General features: G+C 45.4%; 5 protein-coding genes across 10 annotated transcripts; 3 read left to right on the top strand and 2 right to left on the bottom strand.

Annotated features, from left to right (window-relative positions):
• The first annotated feature begins 958 nt into the window (after positions 1–958).
• Positions 959–5,119, top strand: LOC118510613 (thioredoxin-2). The gene is made up of 2 exons (XM_036052630.1): positions 959–1,150; positions 4,288–5,119. The coding sequence occupies exons 1-2, from the start codon at positions 1,127–1,129 to the stop codon at positions 4,585–4,587; spliced, it is 324 nt and encodes a 107-aa protein (XP_035908523.1). The 5' UTR covers positions 959–1,126; the 3' UTR covers positions 4,588–5,119.
• LOC118510611 lies at positions 5,120–6,519 on the bottom strand. Its single transcript, XM_036052623.1, has 2 exons — positions 6,188–6,519; positions 5,120–6,122 (listed from the first exon to the last, which is right to left on the bottom strand). The coding sequence occupies exons 1-2, from the start codon at positions 6,403–6,405 to the stop codon at positions 5,399–5,401; spliced, it is 942 nt and encodes a 313-aa protein (XP_035908516.1). The 5' UTR covers positions 6,406–6,519; the 3' UTR covers positions 5,120–5,398.
• Positions 6,520–6,663: 144 nt separating this feature from the next.
• On the bottom strand, positions 6,664–9,054 carry LOC118510612 (transmembrane protein 53-B). Of its 5 annotated transcripts, none has more exons than XM_036052624.1 (5): positions 8,514–9,054; positions 8,115–8,429; positions 7,665–8,025; positions 7,455–7,598; positions 6,664–7,395 (listed from the first exon to the last, which is right to left on the bottom strand). In XM_036052624.1, the coding sequence occupies exons 2-5, from the start codon at positions 8,342–8,344 to the stop codon at positions 7,219–7,221; spliced, it is 912 nt and encodes a 303-aa protein (XP_035908517.1). In that variant the 5' UTR covers positions 8,345–8,429; positions 8,514–9,054; the 3' UTR covers positions 6,664–7,218. The 5 variants fall into 5 exon arrangements, with proteins under 5 accessions (XP_035908517.1, XP_035908519.1, XP_035908521.1 ...); XM_036052626.1 differs by having other exon boundaries at positions 8,115–8,407; XM_036052628.1 differs by having other exon boundaries at positions 8,115–8,404.
• Positions 9,055–9,149: 95 nt separating this feature from the next.
• LOC118510607 (recombination repair protein 1) lies at positions 9,150–12,443 on the top strand. Of its 2 annotated transcripts, XM_036052618.1 has the most exons (5): positions 9,150–10,215; positions 10,297–10,419; positions 10,540–10,629; positions 11,005–11,079; positions 11,201–12,443. In XM_036052618.1, the coding sequence occupies exons 1-5, from the start codon at positions 9,468–9,470 to the stop codon at positions 12,142–12,144; spliced, it is 1,980 nt and encodes a 659-aa protein (XP_035908511.1). In that variant the 5' UTR covers positions 9,150–9,467; the 3' UTR covers positions 12,145–12,443. The 2 variants fall into 2 exon arrangements, with proteins under 2 accessions (XP_035908511.1, XP_035908512.1); XM_036052619.1 differs by lacking the exon at positions 10,540–10,629 and having other exon boundaries at positions 9,185–10,215; positions 11,201–12,435.
• Positions 12,444–12,879: 436 nt separating this feature from the next.
• Positions 12,880–14,818, top strand: LOC118510609 (alpha-ketoglutarate-dependent dioxygenase alkB homolog 4). Its single transcript, XM_036052622.1, has 3 exons — positions 12,880–13,117; positions 13,201–13,835; positions 13,911–14,818. Exons 1-3 carry the CDS (start codon positions 13,016–13,018, stop codon positions 14,119–14,121), a joined length of 948 nt encoding a protein of 315 aa, XP_035908515.1. The 5' UTR covers positions 12,880–13,015; the 3' UTR covers positions 14,122–14,818.
• The last annotated feature ends 47 nt before the right edge of the window (positions 14,819–14,865 follow it).

The following is a 14,865-nucleotide window of genomic DNA, read 5'->3' as shown; positions in this document are numbered from 1 at the left end:
GGTGAGTTTCTTAAGATTTAAGCGAGTTAAAGCTAAAAATTTGATTGTACTAACAGGTTGAGAAACGGCTCCAGTCTATCACGTGTCAGGATCAAGTATTTTATACCATCTGGATCTTTTCCCCATTTGAATATTCATTCCAATGAATATATCGACATTATAAGTTTCTAAATGTAATGGATTCCTTTTATTTTTGTTAGAACAATTATTGTCCGTTAATGTTCCTTCCAATATTAGTCTGAAATCACACGGATCAGAGTTTTTGGAGTGATCTTTAGAATGCAGATCACCCGATCGATATCAAATCGGATTAAAAATCGATTCTCTACTACTGTTAATTCAAGCTAAGGAAGCCATACATTTCAAGCAAATGTCTCTCCAAACAGCAATTGAAAATGTTCTCTAAATGATCGCCATCTTTAGACACATTATCGAGTGCTCTTGTACAAATTTGTACAATAATTTAACTAACTCTTTTCTTTCCTTGCGATCTTTCACCGTAAACTGCACCTTTATACATTACAATATTTCTTTTTCTTGTTTAAATGTTGGTCGTTATTCGTTCTCTCACTATAAACACACTGCTCTTGGAGTGTTTTAGTGAGAAAATAAGCTATCTCACCATGAGTGGGTCATCTCACTATGAGCGAGTGAAATTGATTGCGGACAGTTTCTCACTGCTGCATTTCGCTTCACAAATTGCTACATGGGAATCCGTAGCAAAACGCTGCTTGGACCTTTTTTCGAAAATAAACGAAAAAAGGAAACAAATCGAATTGAATTATTTCTTTTTATGCATTACATTATTCGTAATAATTAAGCATACCTCAAATCGTTAGAAAATCGTAAAATAAACAATTCAAACGATATTTGGTCCCAATTCGAACAGCACCCTCGTTCGAAGCCGTTCGAAAAATCGCCACAACCACTTCGAAAAACTCCCTTCCGCCTGTGTTGCGCATTTGCGGGCTGTCATTCGCGGTCAAAATCCAAGTGTAATCCAACCGGACGTGTTTGTCGAACCAACTCGCCCGTCGCGTACAGTTCATCGCGTACAGTTTTGTCGCAATCGTACTATTCGTAGTGCTTCGTCGTTGCCACCTCCCCCCCAAAAAGCTTATCCAAAATGGTGTACATGGTGAAAGATTCCGTAAGTATAGCAGCAAGGAGTAGTTTTCCGTGCCCAAGTGCCCAAGTGAATAACCCTCAACGTCGCACACACATACACACGCAGAACAACTCGCTCCCGGCCGGCTTGACCAAAACGAAAAAATCACCAAGGCGATTATGAAGTGCGGAAGGCTTGGGGGGAACTTTTCTTCTCAACCCCAGATTCCAACTGGGAATTAATCTACACATTCCGAAGTGTATCCCATGTGTTTTCCCTCCCCACGAGTGTACGCGAGTGAGAATTGATTTGTGGAGCTTCGTTTCGATTATTTTTCTTCTGTCCGTCGACGTTTGCTTTCCACACACTCGCGCGCCACGGATGTGGGTAGCGCGTCAACCAGCCATCCCATAGCATAGTAGGCATGGGACGGAATAAGCGCCCCATCTCGTCATCGCGGTCAGCAACACTGTACGGCATAGGCTAATTAAGTGCGCTGCTCGCTGTATTGGTTTGGGTCGTGTGTGTGCGCTTGTGTGTCCGACCTTCTCTGCACGACCGCCATTTGTGTTACACACAGCGACAGTGCGCGGCATCAGATGGTATGGCTGCTGGGGGGGGTGGGTCGTTAGAAATCAATGGGCATTTATGTAGTACGACACGAAAAATTACGACCCACACCCGCGCCCTTTCCTGATTCCCACACTGGGAATCCCCTCCCCCCAAGCACCATCTGTTTGTAAGGAATGATCTGTGCATGTCCTCTAACGGCGAGATGAGATAGAAGGAAACAATACGGAACGAATTCCAAGCAGCAAACGCTTGTCTTTTCAACGGACGCTATCGTGTGTGTGTGTGTGTGTGTGTGTGTGCGTGCTGGGAGGAGGGGGGGGGGGGATGTGCGATACTCCCGCGGTTAGATAAGCTTACTTTCGCGGTTTCCCAAGCTCTGCGCGCACCCTCTCCTAGGCAGGCAACACAACACTTGGGGTTGCTGCGATTGTCGACGAGTAAGAATAGGAAGTTTACCTCAACATGACGTGAGCTTTTTGCTTTTGCTCTCTGCTGTCCCATTTTGGCATCATCATCATCCCATACATTGGACCTGTTTGATGACCGATAGCGACCGAACGCAGGAACAGAGAGCATGATGTTGATGGCATGCTGTGTTTTTCACTTTCCAGATCGTTCCTGGATGGGTGCAAATGCGATTAGCGATGAGCAATGATTGCCAAACGGCACCAGGAAGAAGAAGTGGTTTCCCTTCTTCTCTAGTATGCGGTTTCGTGTTTAGATTGCTCTTCACAGTGAAGATAAAAGGCCCAAACAAATACACACTCGATTTAATTAGAAAAACTAACAGCAAAACACACCCACGCAGAAGGAAACAGTGTTGCTCACCAAATTTTCATGTCATTTGATACCCGGCCGGCCAACCGACCAGGGCCAGGTGTTGTTTGCATTTTCATCGCCTACTTACACTGTTCGAACGGCCGAAAGGGTGAAACACCATTTAATGGATGTTTTCATCACCACCCCATAATCTTTCTCACCATTAGGAATCGAATTCTCAATTTAAAAAGCTTAAAGCAATGTGTTAAACAATATGAATGTTAGTAACACCCCGAACATCATACCTGTTGTCCACGGCGGTGGTGAGTCATTCAGGTTACTAATCGTTCGCCGCATGGCCTTCAGATTGGAACGCGGCTCGGAAGGTTTGTGAGTCGTTCGAATATTCAAGCGGAGCCGGAATCCGATACATGTGTCGGTTGATAAATTCCATTATTCATCATTTATTACTGCACTGCGTTGCTTGCTGGCCAATAGGCCGCCATGCAAACAACCTTGACGAGAAATAGCGGACCTCGACGAGGCGCATTTAGTTTAATGGTGCGAGGAATGACACACAGTAGCCGTTGGTTGTCATGTGAACCATGGTGCAAGCAGTAGAAGAAGGATTCGCGACAAGCTTTCTTTGAGTCGTTAAACGAAGTCCTAAGCAATGCTGTGTAGATGAAGGTATTGAGTGGGTACCCCCACACTGTGGGGTATAGTGACGGACAAAACAAGCGCAACACGTTGGATCAACGAGATAAACATTCATACTTTTATCAACTAATCATTTAAAGTAGGTTATTGGATGTGACACTTCCACGCCGCTAAACAAGTCCTTCAAGACAGAGCTTAAAAAAATCTCCATCTTTTCTAATCATCGATCATCCAATTTACTAATGTAATAATAGGACAATCCACGTGCAAAAATATCTGACTAACTATACAGAAGTACTCCCCAGGTATAGTGCTAAAGGAAAATTCATAGACTAGCTCCAGTCATTTTCCAAACGAGATGATCCTACGCTCTTGCGACTCACCCAAATATCCATTATCTTGAGTATCCTATCAGTTAATTTGGAGCAACTGTCAGTCAAAACATTCGAGGAACTTTGAAGCTTTCTTCATATTATCTGCGCTATCTCGTAGCAAAGAAGTTGAATTTCGAGGGGCATTTCCTGATCAACGGCTATAATCGACAGGGGTGTTGTTATACCGTCTTATCACGTCTGGAGAAACGTGAGAACATGTAACATGGGGACTGGGAACCGGAAATCCGACAGTTTTGTACGTGTTCAAAATGCACTGGAAACTGATAAGAGGAAAACATCGAAGGCTTGGTAGCTTTATCGCCCTGCACTTTGGACGCAAGCCTCAGACCATCTCTCCATATGACGAAATGCTTGGACAAGCGCGGCATTATGCTTCAAAATTTTCAGTCGAAGCTACCAATCTCCTACAAATGAACATGTTCTAGATTGATTGGTCCGCCTTATACTCCCGCTGAGGACCTCTTCTGATAATTGTATAGTTAAGATTTAGGATTAGTCGAAAGCCTATTATGGTTAATGCAACTAAATAACGAAGATGTGCACTTGTTTTGCCCTACACTGTAATAGAAGTATGATGAGATCATCCCCACTGTCAACCTCTCGCTCAATGCAATGTAAGTTTTATGGGACACTGTAACTAAATCGCACATTACTCACGCCTAGTTGCCGATATTATCTAGTTAAAATAAATCGCTTGACAAGTATGACCCATGACGACATGCCCTTAAAAAGTAACGACCCGGAAACAACACAGGTCTATTCATTGCATCTCTCTCTCTCACACCCCGATAGGAGGACTTCAACAACAAGCTTGAAGCGGCCGGCGATCAGCTGGTGGTGGTCGACTTCTTCGCCACCTGGTGCGGACCGTGCAAGGTGATCGCGCCGAAGCTGGAAGAGTTCCAGAACAAGTACGCCGACAAGATCGTCGTGGTGAAGGTGGACGTGGACGAGTGTGAGGAGCTGGCGGCCCAGTACAACATTGCCAGCATGCCCACCTTCCTGTTCATCAAGAAGAAGGAAGTGGTCGCCCAGTTCTCCGGTGCGAACGCCGAAAAGTTGGAAAACTTCATCCAGCAGCACTCCGGTTGAGAGAGTTGCCGCGGCACCAGCAACAAAGCGAGGACACCATTACAATCTAACTGCCCAGTTAAACAACAGGTGTTAGGGTTCCAACAAAGGATAACGAAACGCTTGGGAGCACCGAGGAGAGAAGAGCACACACAATCACACACACACACACACACAGAAACACAGCCTCATAAAAGACACCAAACCATCATCAAGCTAGGAGCTTTTCAGTAGCGAAGTACGCGCAAATAGGATTTTACGACGCTTCCGGTACCTTTCTTTTAATCGTCAATCATCACCACCCAATACAAGCTGTTTCTTTTCTCAATTTTCCCACCCCATATTTCGCTGTGCGTGCAAGGTTGCGTTGCCCCGAATTCTTTGTTAGGCAGATAGGCGTATAAGTGTTACTACCACTACAGGCGAAAAGCAAACAATAAGGACCCACATCTTAAAACAAAACGAAAAACCAAGCATTAGGATTCGTCGTCGCTTCACCATTTGCCTTGTATCGTGTTATTTAAATATAAATGTAATTTGTTGTGCTCTACGATTTGTTTGGCGTGTGCTGCCTTAACTTCTGCAGCTTTTATTTATCATATCTTGAAGGGAACAAACAGATGTGCTCACCTATCCTTCCCCACTATTGGTTTACAGTAACTTAAACTTAAAAGAAATCTTAATACCATTCACCCTGCTATTTATTTTCCAATTAACCGCCGGATGGTACGGTACATGCAAAATGCATTTTGGGCTCCTATGAGGCCTTCGGTGCAAGCCAGCAACAGATGGCGCAAATCGGTTAAACACACAACACTTGAAGCACAGCCTTTCATACTGCCGGCGTTGCTGGTGTCCCGCCACAAGTGGCCTCTTCACCGTTAACATGTGTTGGAGCGTCAATTTCGATTACATCGGTATCATCAGCTACAGTTGTTTGCGGTTGATACGATTGTTCCGTCGCGCTAGCTTCAAGTTGTTCCTGCTTGACTTCTACCGCACTGCCACCGTTCGTAGCTCGAACAACTCTTGCTTTTATGTTGGGTTTTGTGATGATGGGCTGGGTTTGCTCACTATCGGCAGGTTCACCATTAGAGGAAGCGGTTGTTGCTGCGGATGGGTCAGATCCATTGCGACTCGACCGTTCGTTGAGTGCCTGTGAGGAGACAGCGTGTACCACTCTTGCCTTCATGGTACGATTTAGATTCCTGTAAGGAAGTTCTACCTCTTCCGAAGACTTGCTACCTTCGCTCGACTGTGACTCCTGGTGAGAAAATCGAATGTGTCCGTTGTTGTGTTCGGTGTCGCTTACAGGTTGCTGTACCTTTGCTTCTTCAGTGCGTGGTAACGTTTGGCGGGGAGCTGGCTCTTCGCTCGTATCTTGCTTAGTTTTACGTTTCCGCACACGACGCCGCTTCGGTTTCGGAAGGCTCAAGAGCGTTGCCTCAATGTCTTCGTATGTGCTGCTTTCGTGGAGAAGATTCGAAACGCGGCGCTTACGAGGTTCGTCGTCTGACCGGGTCTTTTCCTTCGCAACGTGCTCTTTGGGAAACACCCTGGAATATAAACAAATTCGAGTAAATAGACGATACACTTACAGGATGTTTTAGATTACACATACTTTATGACTTCCTCGTCCTCAATCAGCTCAACACTTTCACCTTCCGGATAGAATATTCCATCCTCGCTGCAGATGTACAGGTCCGGCTGTATGTTGAACGTGCTTCGTATGCTGCCTATTACGGAGGCCACCGTTGTCCATGTAGGTCGATAACCGATATAAGCTTTTCGCCGATGATCGATAAACAGTTCACTTAGATCTAACAAATATCGTTTCATTATTTAACTAATTGTAATTTAACAGGAAACACACGATACACTTTTTGTTTACAAACGGCACGCATTGTACCGGCTTTGGGGAAAATGTAAACAAATGCTGGCGAAGAAATAGAAATGACAGTTCGCCTGAAATACCACTGTGCGCTCCTATTCGCATTCTGTCCTACTGGTATAACAGTTTTGTACAGAACATTTTGAAATGACGGTTGGAGAGTATCGATTCATAATTTGTACATTAAACAACAACAAAAACGAACCATTTTCAGTGTAATGATAATTACATGACCACTTTTATTGAATCCTTTGGAAATGGTTTCACGTTTCACTGCTACCGTTCCGCTAGCACGGTTTACATACACATAAGTGTTGGAGTTTCATTTTACTGCGCTACTGATACTGCTACCACCGCTAAGAAAGTTAACGTAGTACGCACACACACACAGGCTCCGGCCGTCGTGCACCACGGAATTAAGGCATTTTTAAGATGCTTTTACGTTGCTAAGGTGTGAATCACAAAATATTAATTGCTATGCATATTTGGTGGTAATTTAAATAAACGAATTGCTAGAATCACTACACTCGGCCCGTAGTAGTGGTGGCGTGGCCAACATATCCTCGAGTTTTGGGCGTTTGTTTCTCGCTTTTTTAAATTGCAAATGTGCGTTTTGTTTTGTGCTTCCGTGTAACAATTTTGTGCCATTACGACAGTAAAAATTAAAGGTAACGTTTAACAAAATTACAAAACACAAGTCTCCAAACTCCACCACGGGGATCATTCGATATCTGCCCGAAAGTTCGATTCCGGATGGGGTTTTAGTTATGGAATTTGCCATAGTAGTGAGATAAACAGTCGTTAATGAACTTGCACACGGTGTAGATGTATTGCTGCGGATGGCGGATGTAGTGTTTTACGTGCTCGGAACGATCGAAGCACACCATGCGCACGTCCACACCGCAGCGTCGTCGGTAGTTGGCAAACTTTTCAATGTCCTGAAACAGATCACTATTTAAACAGACGGAAAGCAGTGCGTATAGTATAGTAGACTTACAGTATATGGTATCAAAAGATCCTCCTTCGAGTAGAGGAACAGCTGCGGCCATGCATTGCTTTCGTACTTGAGATTGTGCGACGGATTGGTTTGTACTTCGTACCCTCGTGGTTTGATAAAGTTAAGTACATAATTGAAGGCGTCCTGTGAGTAACAAAACCCGGGTAGGATTACTATCCCATTTCTTTACACAAGGGACACTGTCCTCACCTCGAATGTCCACAGCAAAATGGCCGCCACTGCCATCAACGCCGACAGCAGTGTGTTGCAGCGTCGCTCCTTCCCGTAGATAGCCGTAATGGCACGGTAAAGACCCACTATCCGCCGATCACCCGGTGCCGAGTCAAAGATCATCCCACAAATGTTGATCGGCGACTTGGACCGTCTCAGGGCGAGTGCGATATGCTGGTACAGGAATGCTCCCCCATTGGAAAATACGTGGAATATAAGTGGATGGCTGTCGAAGTTCATGTCGTAGATGAGCTTCAATATTTTCTCCCCAATCTGATGCATGCCGGCCCGCTTCCAGAACAAATTTTCCACCGGTGCCGTGTAGCGGATGGTGATGAGACTGTTTATCGCACGATAATGTAAACAAGTATCGTTAGCGTTAGCTATTGCATATGGCGAATGGTCAGCTCCTACTCCACCGCTACTTACCCACGATCTTCATAGATTTTGGAGTACTTCATCAGGTACTTGTCCTGACATCCGGCCCATCCGAGCAGCAACACGATGGGAACATTCGTTTCGTTACACACAAACACATAGTCACTTTCGGCCGTTTGTGTGTCGCTCCGGAAGTTCGGTGAAGGGAATTTGATAAAGTACTCCAACGTGTCGTCAAGCGGATAGTCCGGTTCCATCCGTGTCCCGTATGCAGCCGACATGGGGGTGCTTTAAAGGCTTTTTTTCCTGTACCGTCCAGTTATACACTACGAATGTTGCTGCTGCTGGTGAGTAGAAGCGACGATTCTGATGCCCCGGTGCGATGCGTGAAAAAGTTAATCAATCACTGTATCAAACACCATTTGGTGGGAACGGCACCAGCACACGGACCAACCAATCCTTTCCACTCCGAACGTAGAATATTAACACATCTTGAAGGTATCGCTTCTTTCCCGGTGTAGAGCTTTACGTGCCGTGGTGTGCGCCAGCTGACTTTTCCAGGGAAGAAAATCGGAAAATTGACTGCATGCTCACTCCCACACCGATACAACTGCACACTCAAACACACACACACCGACGGCTGCCCCGGAAACACATACAGCGGCAAACGTTAGTTTGCTACGCTTTTCCATGTGGCGCGCGACCAGCAGCAGCATGTTTCTGGGTTTCCATGACACGTTTTTCTTCCAGCGTTTTTTGTCGGAAGCATGCGCAAAACAGGCCATTTTACCGGCATCAGAGAAGCTTCAGATGGGATGGGAATGGGACAGGAAGCGCTTTGTTGACGATTCGCCACTGATGGAGGGATGGAGATAGATTATTATTAAAAACAGGAAAGGGAATGTATAAAAATTTTCTTAATTAAGCAGTTTTCTTCAAAGAAAACTGTTAGTTGAAAATCCTGTTTTAAATAAAACTGCATCCAAAAAGCCGCTTGTGTGGCGATTTGAATGGTTTGAATTTCGATCCGCCAATCCAGGCATAAACACGCGCACCCAACTGTCATACGCCTAGAAAAGTCAAATACCGCGCGCCTTTTTCGCTACCCGGCATCTGCACGGCAAATCGTCGTAGGCATCGGCACAAGGAATATTGGTTGGTTCGTGCTGTATTTTTCCAGAATCCGAAAGGTGTGGTGCCTTGCACCGGTCAAACATCAAGCATTCCTCCGTACGTTGCGATTACAACACACACAGAAATAACCAACATAGCAGCTGGAACGCTGCCATAAAAACATCCCAAAACCAGAACGAAACGCTAAACACGGAACCAGTTTGCGGAAGTTGACATCCGGTAACTTGCTTCGGTGAAACGATTGCAGTGGTGCAGTAAATAGAGCCTATCATGGAAGAAAAGCCAAAAAAGCGTGTCCGTCAACCAAGGGCCGTGAAGGAAGACACTCCACTGCAACCACTTACGGACAATCCGATCAAGCCGGAACCCAACGATCTAGCACCGGTTGTTGAGCCGGTGAAAGCGAAAGGTGGCAAACGGAAGGTAAATGCGGCGGAAACGGTTGCTACCGAAAAGCCATCGAGAAAGACGGTGGCTGCAGGCAAGAAAGCAAAGGCAACAGAGCAAAGCAACGGTGGGCTGGAAGAAAATGAAGCTGTCGAGGAGGAGAAGAAGGTCGAGGAAACGGTCGTAACGAAAAGTGCACCGGTTAAAAAAGGTCGAACGACGAAAAAGAGCGCACCGGCGGCAGTAGAACAAACTAACGGGGCCATGGGCGAGGAAGACCCGGAAAGCAATGGTTCACGGGAAAAGACTCCGGTTGTGGTAAAACCGAACCCGGTAAAGAAGGGTGCTCGATCGGCGAAGAAACCAGCGATTGTGGAGCAACCCGACGAAAACACAAGCAGCCCGGTTGAAGAAAAGAAGCCCAAGGGCCGGAAAACGGTTGCCAAGGATACGAAGAAAGTCGGCAAGGTGGAAAAGGCAGAGCCTGCTGATGTGCCGGAACAGACAGTTGAATCTCCAGTAGCGCCTACTAAACGTGGAAGAGCAAAGCCGATCGCTACGAAGCAAGAAGTGGATTCAGTGGAAGAACCAGCTAGTCCTCCAAAGCCAAAAGGACGTGGCAAAGGCAAAGGTACGTTAGTAGGTATGATAAATGTTAACTGACAATTAAGCTTACATGTATTATTTTTCTCGCTTTATGTTAACTGGATAGCTGCTGCCAAAGGAAAAGTAGAAGAGGAAAAATCTCTGACCATGGCCGAACCGGTCACGGCTACAAAACCGAATGCAAGAGGCCGGAAGAAAGTTGCTGCCCTCGAGGAAACGACTCCAGATGGTAAGTAAAATCTGCGCCTTAATACGAGTAGTTGCATTGAGTCGTTTGGTAAATGTTGTGCACTGCACGTACAAGCATATGGCTACTGTGTAAATATGATTTGTTTTTGTATTTACCTAGTGGTTTCCGCACCCGAATTACCAACACCAGCCAAGACTGTAGAACTGCCCAAACGGGGCAGAACTCGAAAGGCGATTGTTCCGAGCGAGGGTAATTGATTGAATAACACATCCATCCATCTAACGCTTACGCATTACTAAAACTAACATTTAACTGGTTTGCGTTATTGCACATTAACAAACATGTATTAGCTGTAGTCATTTCATTTATATGTACAATTTGTTAGCTTCCACATGAAGCACATTTCTCGTCATCTTATGACAAAACTAAACTTGAATATCATGTATGATTGCGTATGAATAATTAATGAAATAAGAGGAGTTAGTTGCATATGTTGGGATTTTTTTTTTTTTTTTGCACTGGCTTAGTTCGTATCTTAGTGTAAGAGTCATGTGAAAAACACAGTATGTCTTAAACGGGTCAAATATAGACTTGTAAAATGTAGTACGAATCTCGTTCATGCAGCTGATGGAGAAGAAGCTGAATCTGGCCCCAGCAAGACCAAGAAAAGAGCTGCAACGGCTAATGCAAGCAATGGAGGTAAACCAAACATACAGTGAGTGCATTAAATATACGTCTAGCTAGTATATTTTTGTTACTCACTGTAATCCAAAACCACGTTTAGAAGCCAATTTAACGCCTGTATCGTACAATTGCACAGACATTCCGACCGTAACGCAACGCAAGCGAACCAAAGCACCGGTACCCGAGCAGGAGGAGCCCGATACGGTGGTTCCGTCCAAAGAAAAGAAAGCGAAAGTGGCGGCCGCACCGAAAATGAACAAATGTGCCACCGACTATGCAACGATCAACTTTGCGCTGGACGAAAGCAAACCCTGGAACTATAAAATCTCCAGCTGGAACGTAGCCGGACTGCGTGGTTGGATCGGCAAGGGTGGGCTGGAGTTTATCGACCACGAGCAACCGGACATACTGTGCGTGCAGGAAACGAAGTGTACCGAGGATCAGCTGCCGGACGAGGCGCGTCACATCAAGGGCTACCATCCGTACTGGCTGTGCAAACCGGGTGGGTACGCGGGCGTTGCCATCTACTCGAAAAAGATGCCCATCCACGTGGCGTACGGGTTGGGCGATGAGGAGCAAGATCAGGACGGGCGTCTGCTAACGGCCGAGTACGAAAAGTTCTACCTTGTGTGTGTGTACGTGCCGAATGCGGGCAAAAAGTTGGTCACACTACCGAAACGGATGAGATGGGACGAAAAGTTTCACAGCTATTTGCGTGAACTGGACGCCAAAAAGCCGGTCATACTTTGTGGTGATATGAATGTGGCGCACGAAGAGATTGATTTGGCGAACCCGAAAACTAACAGGAAGAATGCTGGGTTCACCCAGGAGGAGCGGGACGGGATGAGCAATCTGCTGTCGCTTGGGTTTGTGGACACATTCCGGAAGCTGTACCCGGACCGGGCCGGTGCGTACACGTTCTGGACGTACATGGGAGGGGCGCGGGCAAAGAATGTTGGGTGGCGGCTGGACTACTTCATCACCTCCGAGCGGTTGGTGGATAAGGTGACGGATAACGTTATCCGGACGCAGGTGTACGGTAGCGACCACTGTCCCGTGACGTTGTTTTTAAACATCTGAGACGTCGTCAGCGTGGCGTTTACTCTTTTTCTGTGGCTTTTTAGTTTCATGCATTTTCTTTCGAACTCGGACGCTAATAGCTCTTATGTTCGGTGTAGACTTGTGTTGGTCTATTGGATGTCGTTTTTGGATCTTTTTTTTACTTGTGTTTCTTTTATCAAAGTATCCACTTTTTAACCACTCAGTATCAGTATGCAAGACTTCAGCACATTCGTGAGGATATTATTTGTTTGATGATTAATGTGTGTGTGTGTGTGGCCTAATAAACGATATTTGTTAAGAATCTAGAAACGCTCTTATTCTTGTGGAAAGATTTTTCTTTTGATTGTAGGACTAGGAATTTTGCTTACCTGGGTAGAATTATTGATCACAGTTGATGCCACTGGATGGGATGCCACTTTTCCCCCAAACAGATTGTAATATCTGAAGAATTCGATTGGTTGAGAAATATAAACAACTTTTTGTTGGGAAAAACGGTAGTCAAGAACTGTCTACCGGATCAACTGATACAGAATCTGAAGGAGATTAAAAAACTGTAGAAATAGGTCGACTGTTCAAAAAAAAAAAAACAATACGAGGCAACTTGCCCGTGGCAGCAAAACTCTTCTCCAACTCTGCCCCTACCTAACAATGTTAACGGCTCGTAGCAAAGAATTTAAATCTGTTCGAAAATAACGTCTCGTACGGATCACCCTGTGTCGGTCAGCTGTCAAATGCTCCACCAGAATGTAAACAAACAAACAATCGTGTCAAAGTACTCGCCAGCACGGGTTACAGAAAGGCAGCAATAATTGCGCGTGTACAAACGTGCTCGTTTTGTATAAAGTGAATGTAAATTTTTGTACGGCAAAAGTGTCCCGTTTCACCATCGATGGACCATCCTCGACCATGCGGTTGCAAGGGCCGTAGGACGTGCCTTAGCTGCGAGGCCGAATTCGGCATCGAGCGCAGTGATTTCTACACCATATTTCAGGTAATGGTGAAATTCACTTTCTTTGGAGTGTCGTTTGCGTGGCTGACTTGCTTACATGCATGTTACTGTCCTTTTCTTTGTAGAACTCCGATTCGTACGTGTTCTGTCCGCTTTGTAACAAAATTTACCCCGGCTGGGATTGGCGAAAGGTGCTGGCCGAGCATGCAGACACCCCACAGCACGGTGGTGTTCAGGGCGAAACCTATCCCGGTGTGTACATCGATCTCGACTTTCTGTCCACCGACGAGGAAGTGGAACTGTTGCACGGGTTAGATGAGTTGCCGTGGGATGTTTCGCAGAGCGGACGACGGAAGCAAAACTTTGGACCGAAAACAAACTTTAAGAAAACGCGCCTTCGGGTGGCCCAGTTTGCCGGCTTTCCACGGGTGAGCGAATTTGTTCAGCGTCGCTTCGAGCGGGTTCCACTGTTGGCCACTTTCCAGACGATAGAACAATGCTCGCTGGAGTATGCGCCGGAGCGTGGTGCTTCGATCGATCCGCACATAGACGATTGTTGGATCTGGGGCGAACGGATCGTGACGGTCAACATGCTGAGTGATTCGGTGCTAACGATGTCTCCGTACCGGTGTGTCGATGGGAAGTCCAAGTATAATCTACACTTTCTGGACCAGTATCGGAAAGATCTGCTCGGGGAGCTGATGGATGAGAAAGCGATGCTTCGCTTTGAGCACTGTATCGTGCGGATACCGATGCCGAGGTAAGTGAGAGGATTTCGGTTCAAAAAGGGGAAAACTTTTTACTAATGTGATATTATTTCCTGGTTATTTTCTAGACGGTCCCTGCTAGTGCTGTACGGATCTCCACGGTATCAGTGGGAACATTCGGTGTTGCGCGAGGACATAACCGATCGTCGGGTGTGTTTGGCGTATCGGGAATTTACACCGATGTATCTGCAGGGTGGCAGTGAGTTTAGCCAGAGTGAAGGTATCTTCGAACGAGCGAAACAATTTTGGGACCATCGGTCCGTAACGGTGGACAGCTAATACTGTAAGGTTGAATACAGCAGACTCGCATTCGGAAGCAATAAGGCGCAAAAATATGCATTACTTTTGTATATCGGTACCATCTACGTGGTGTAAAAAAGGGCTGTAAGTTGCAGTAGGTGATTTTCGTAACTATCTTTATGAAACAAAATTCCATAGGAATATTAATATCGAAAAAAATGTTTCACAAAAGTATGGTTGATCGAAAGAAATGTGGGTTTAGATACAATTTGAATGGATGTAGAGCAGGTAAAATCGCTTTTTCAGTTGCTTTATGCTTCTTATCGATGCTGACAATATTTGGTATGAACTCTTGGAAGGTTATAAAAAAAAATTCGGCCTCTCTGAATTCCAAAGCAAAGGTTTATTCCACGAAACGGCAGAATGAAGTCTATTTTTTTGCGAAGGCTTTAAGCCAAACATATTTGTATTCACACGTCATAAGCGCTCGATATGGCCACGGTGCGCGGATAGTAAAGTGTTATTTTATTCATGAAACAAGCCAACGACCTTCAATAAGGACGCTGGCATCGCGCGCTGGATGCGAACACACCGACACAGTCGTTTCGCATTAATTAGCATTAGTTTTGGATGTGTTTTGAATTTACGAAATTTTAAATATGTAAAATATTTGATGAAAGAGCTGATTTTTAGTAAAAAGTTGTGTTGGTGATGTGGTTCATTTTGTAAATGTTAATCATTGAACTTTCGTTCTAATTTTTGATATTGATTATTGTATTGTCG

The sequence above is a fragment of the Anopheles stephensi genome, chromosome 3, assembly GCF_013141755.1.
Source record: "Anopheles stephensi strain Indian chromosome 3, UCI_ANSTEP_V1.0, whole genome shotgun sequence".
In the NCBI taxonomy this organism is placed as follows: domain Eukaryota; kingdom Metazoa; phylum Arthropoda; class Insecta; order Diptera; family Culicidae; genus Anopheles; species Anopheles stephensi.
Note: the sequence above shows the minus strand (reverse complement) of the source record. Positions and strands in the feature narration are given on the sequence as shown.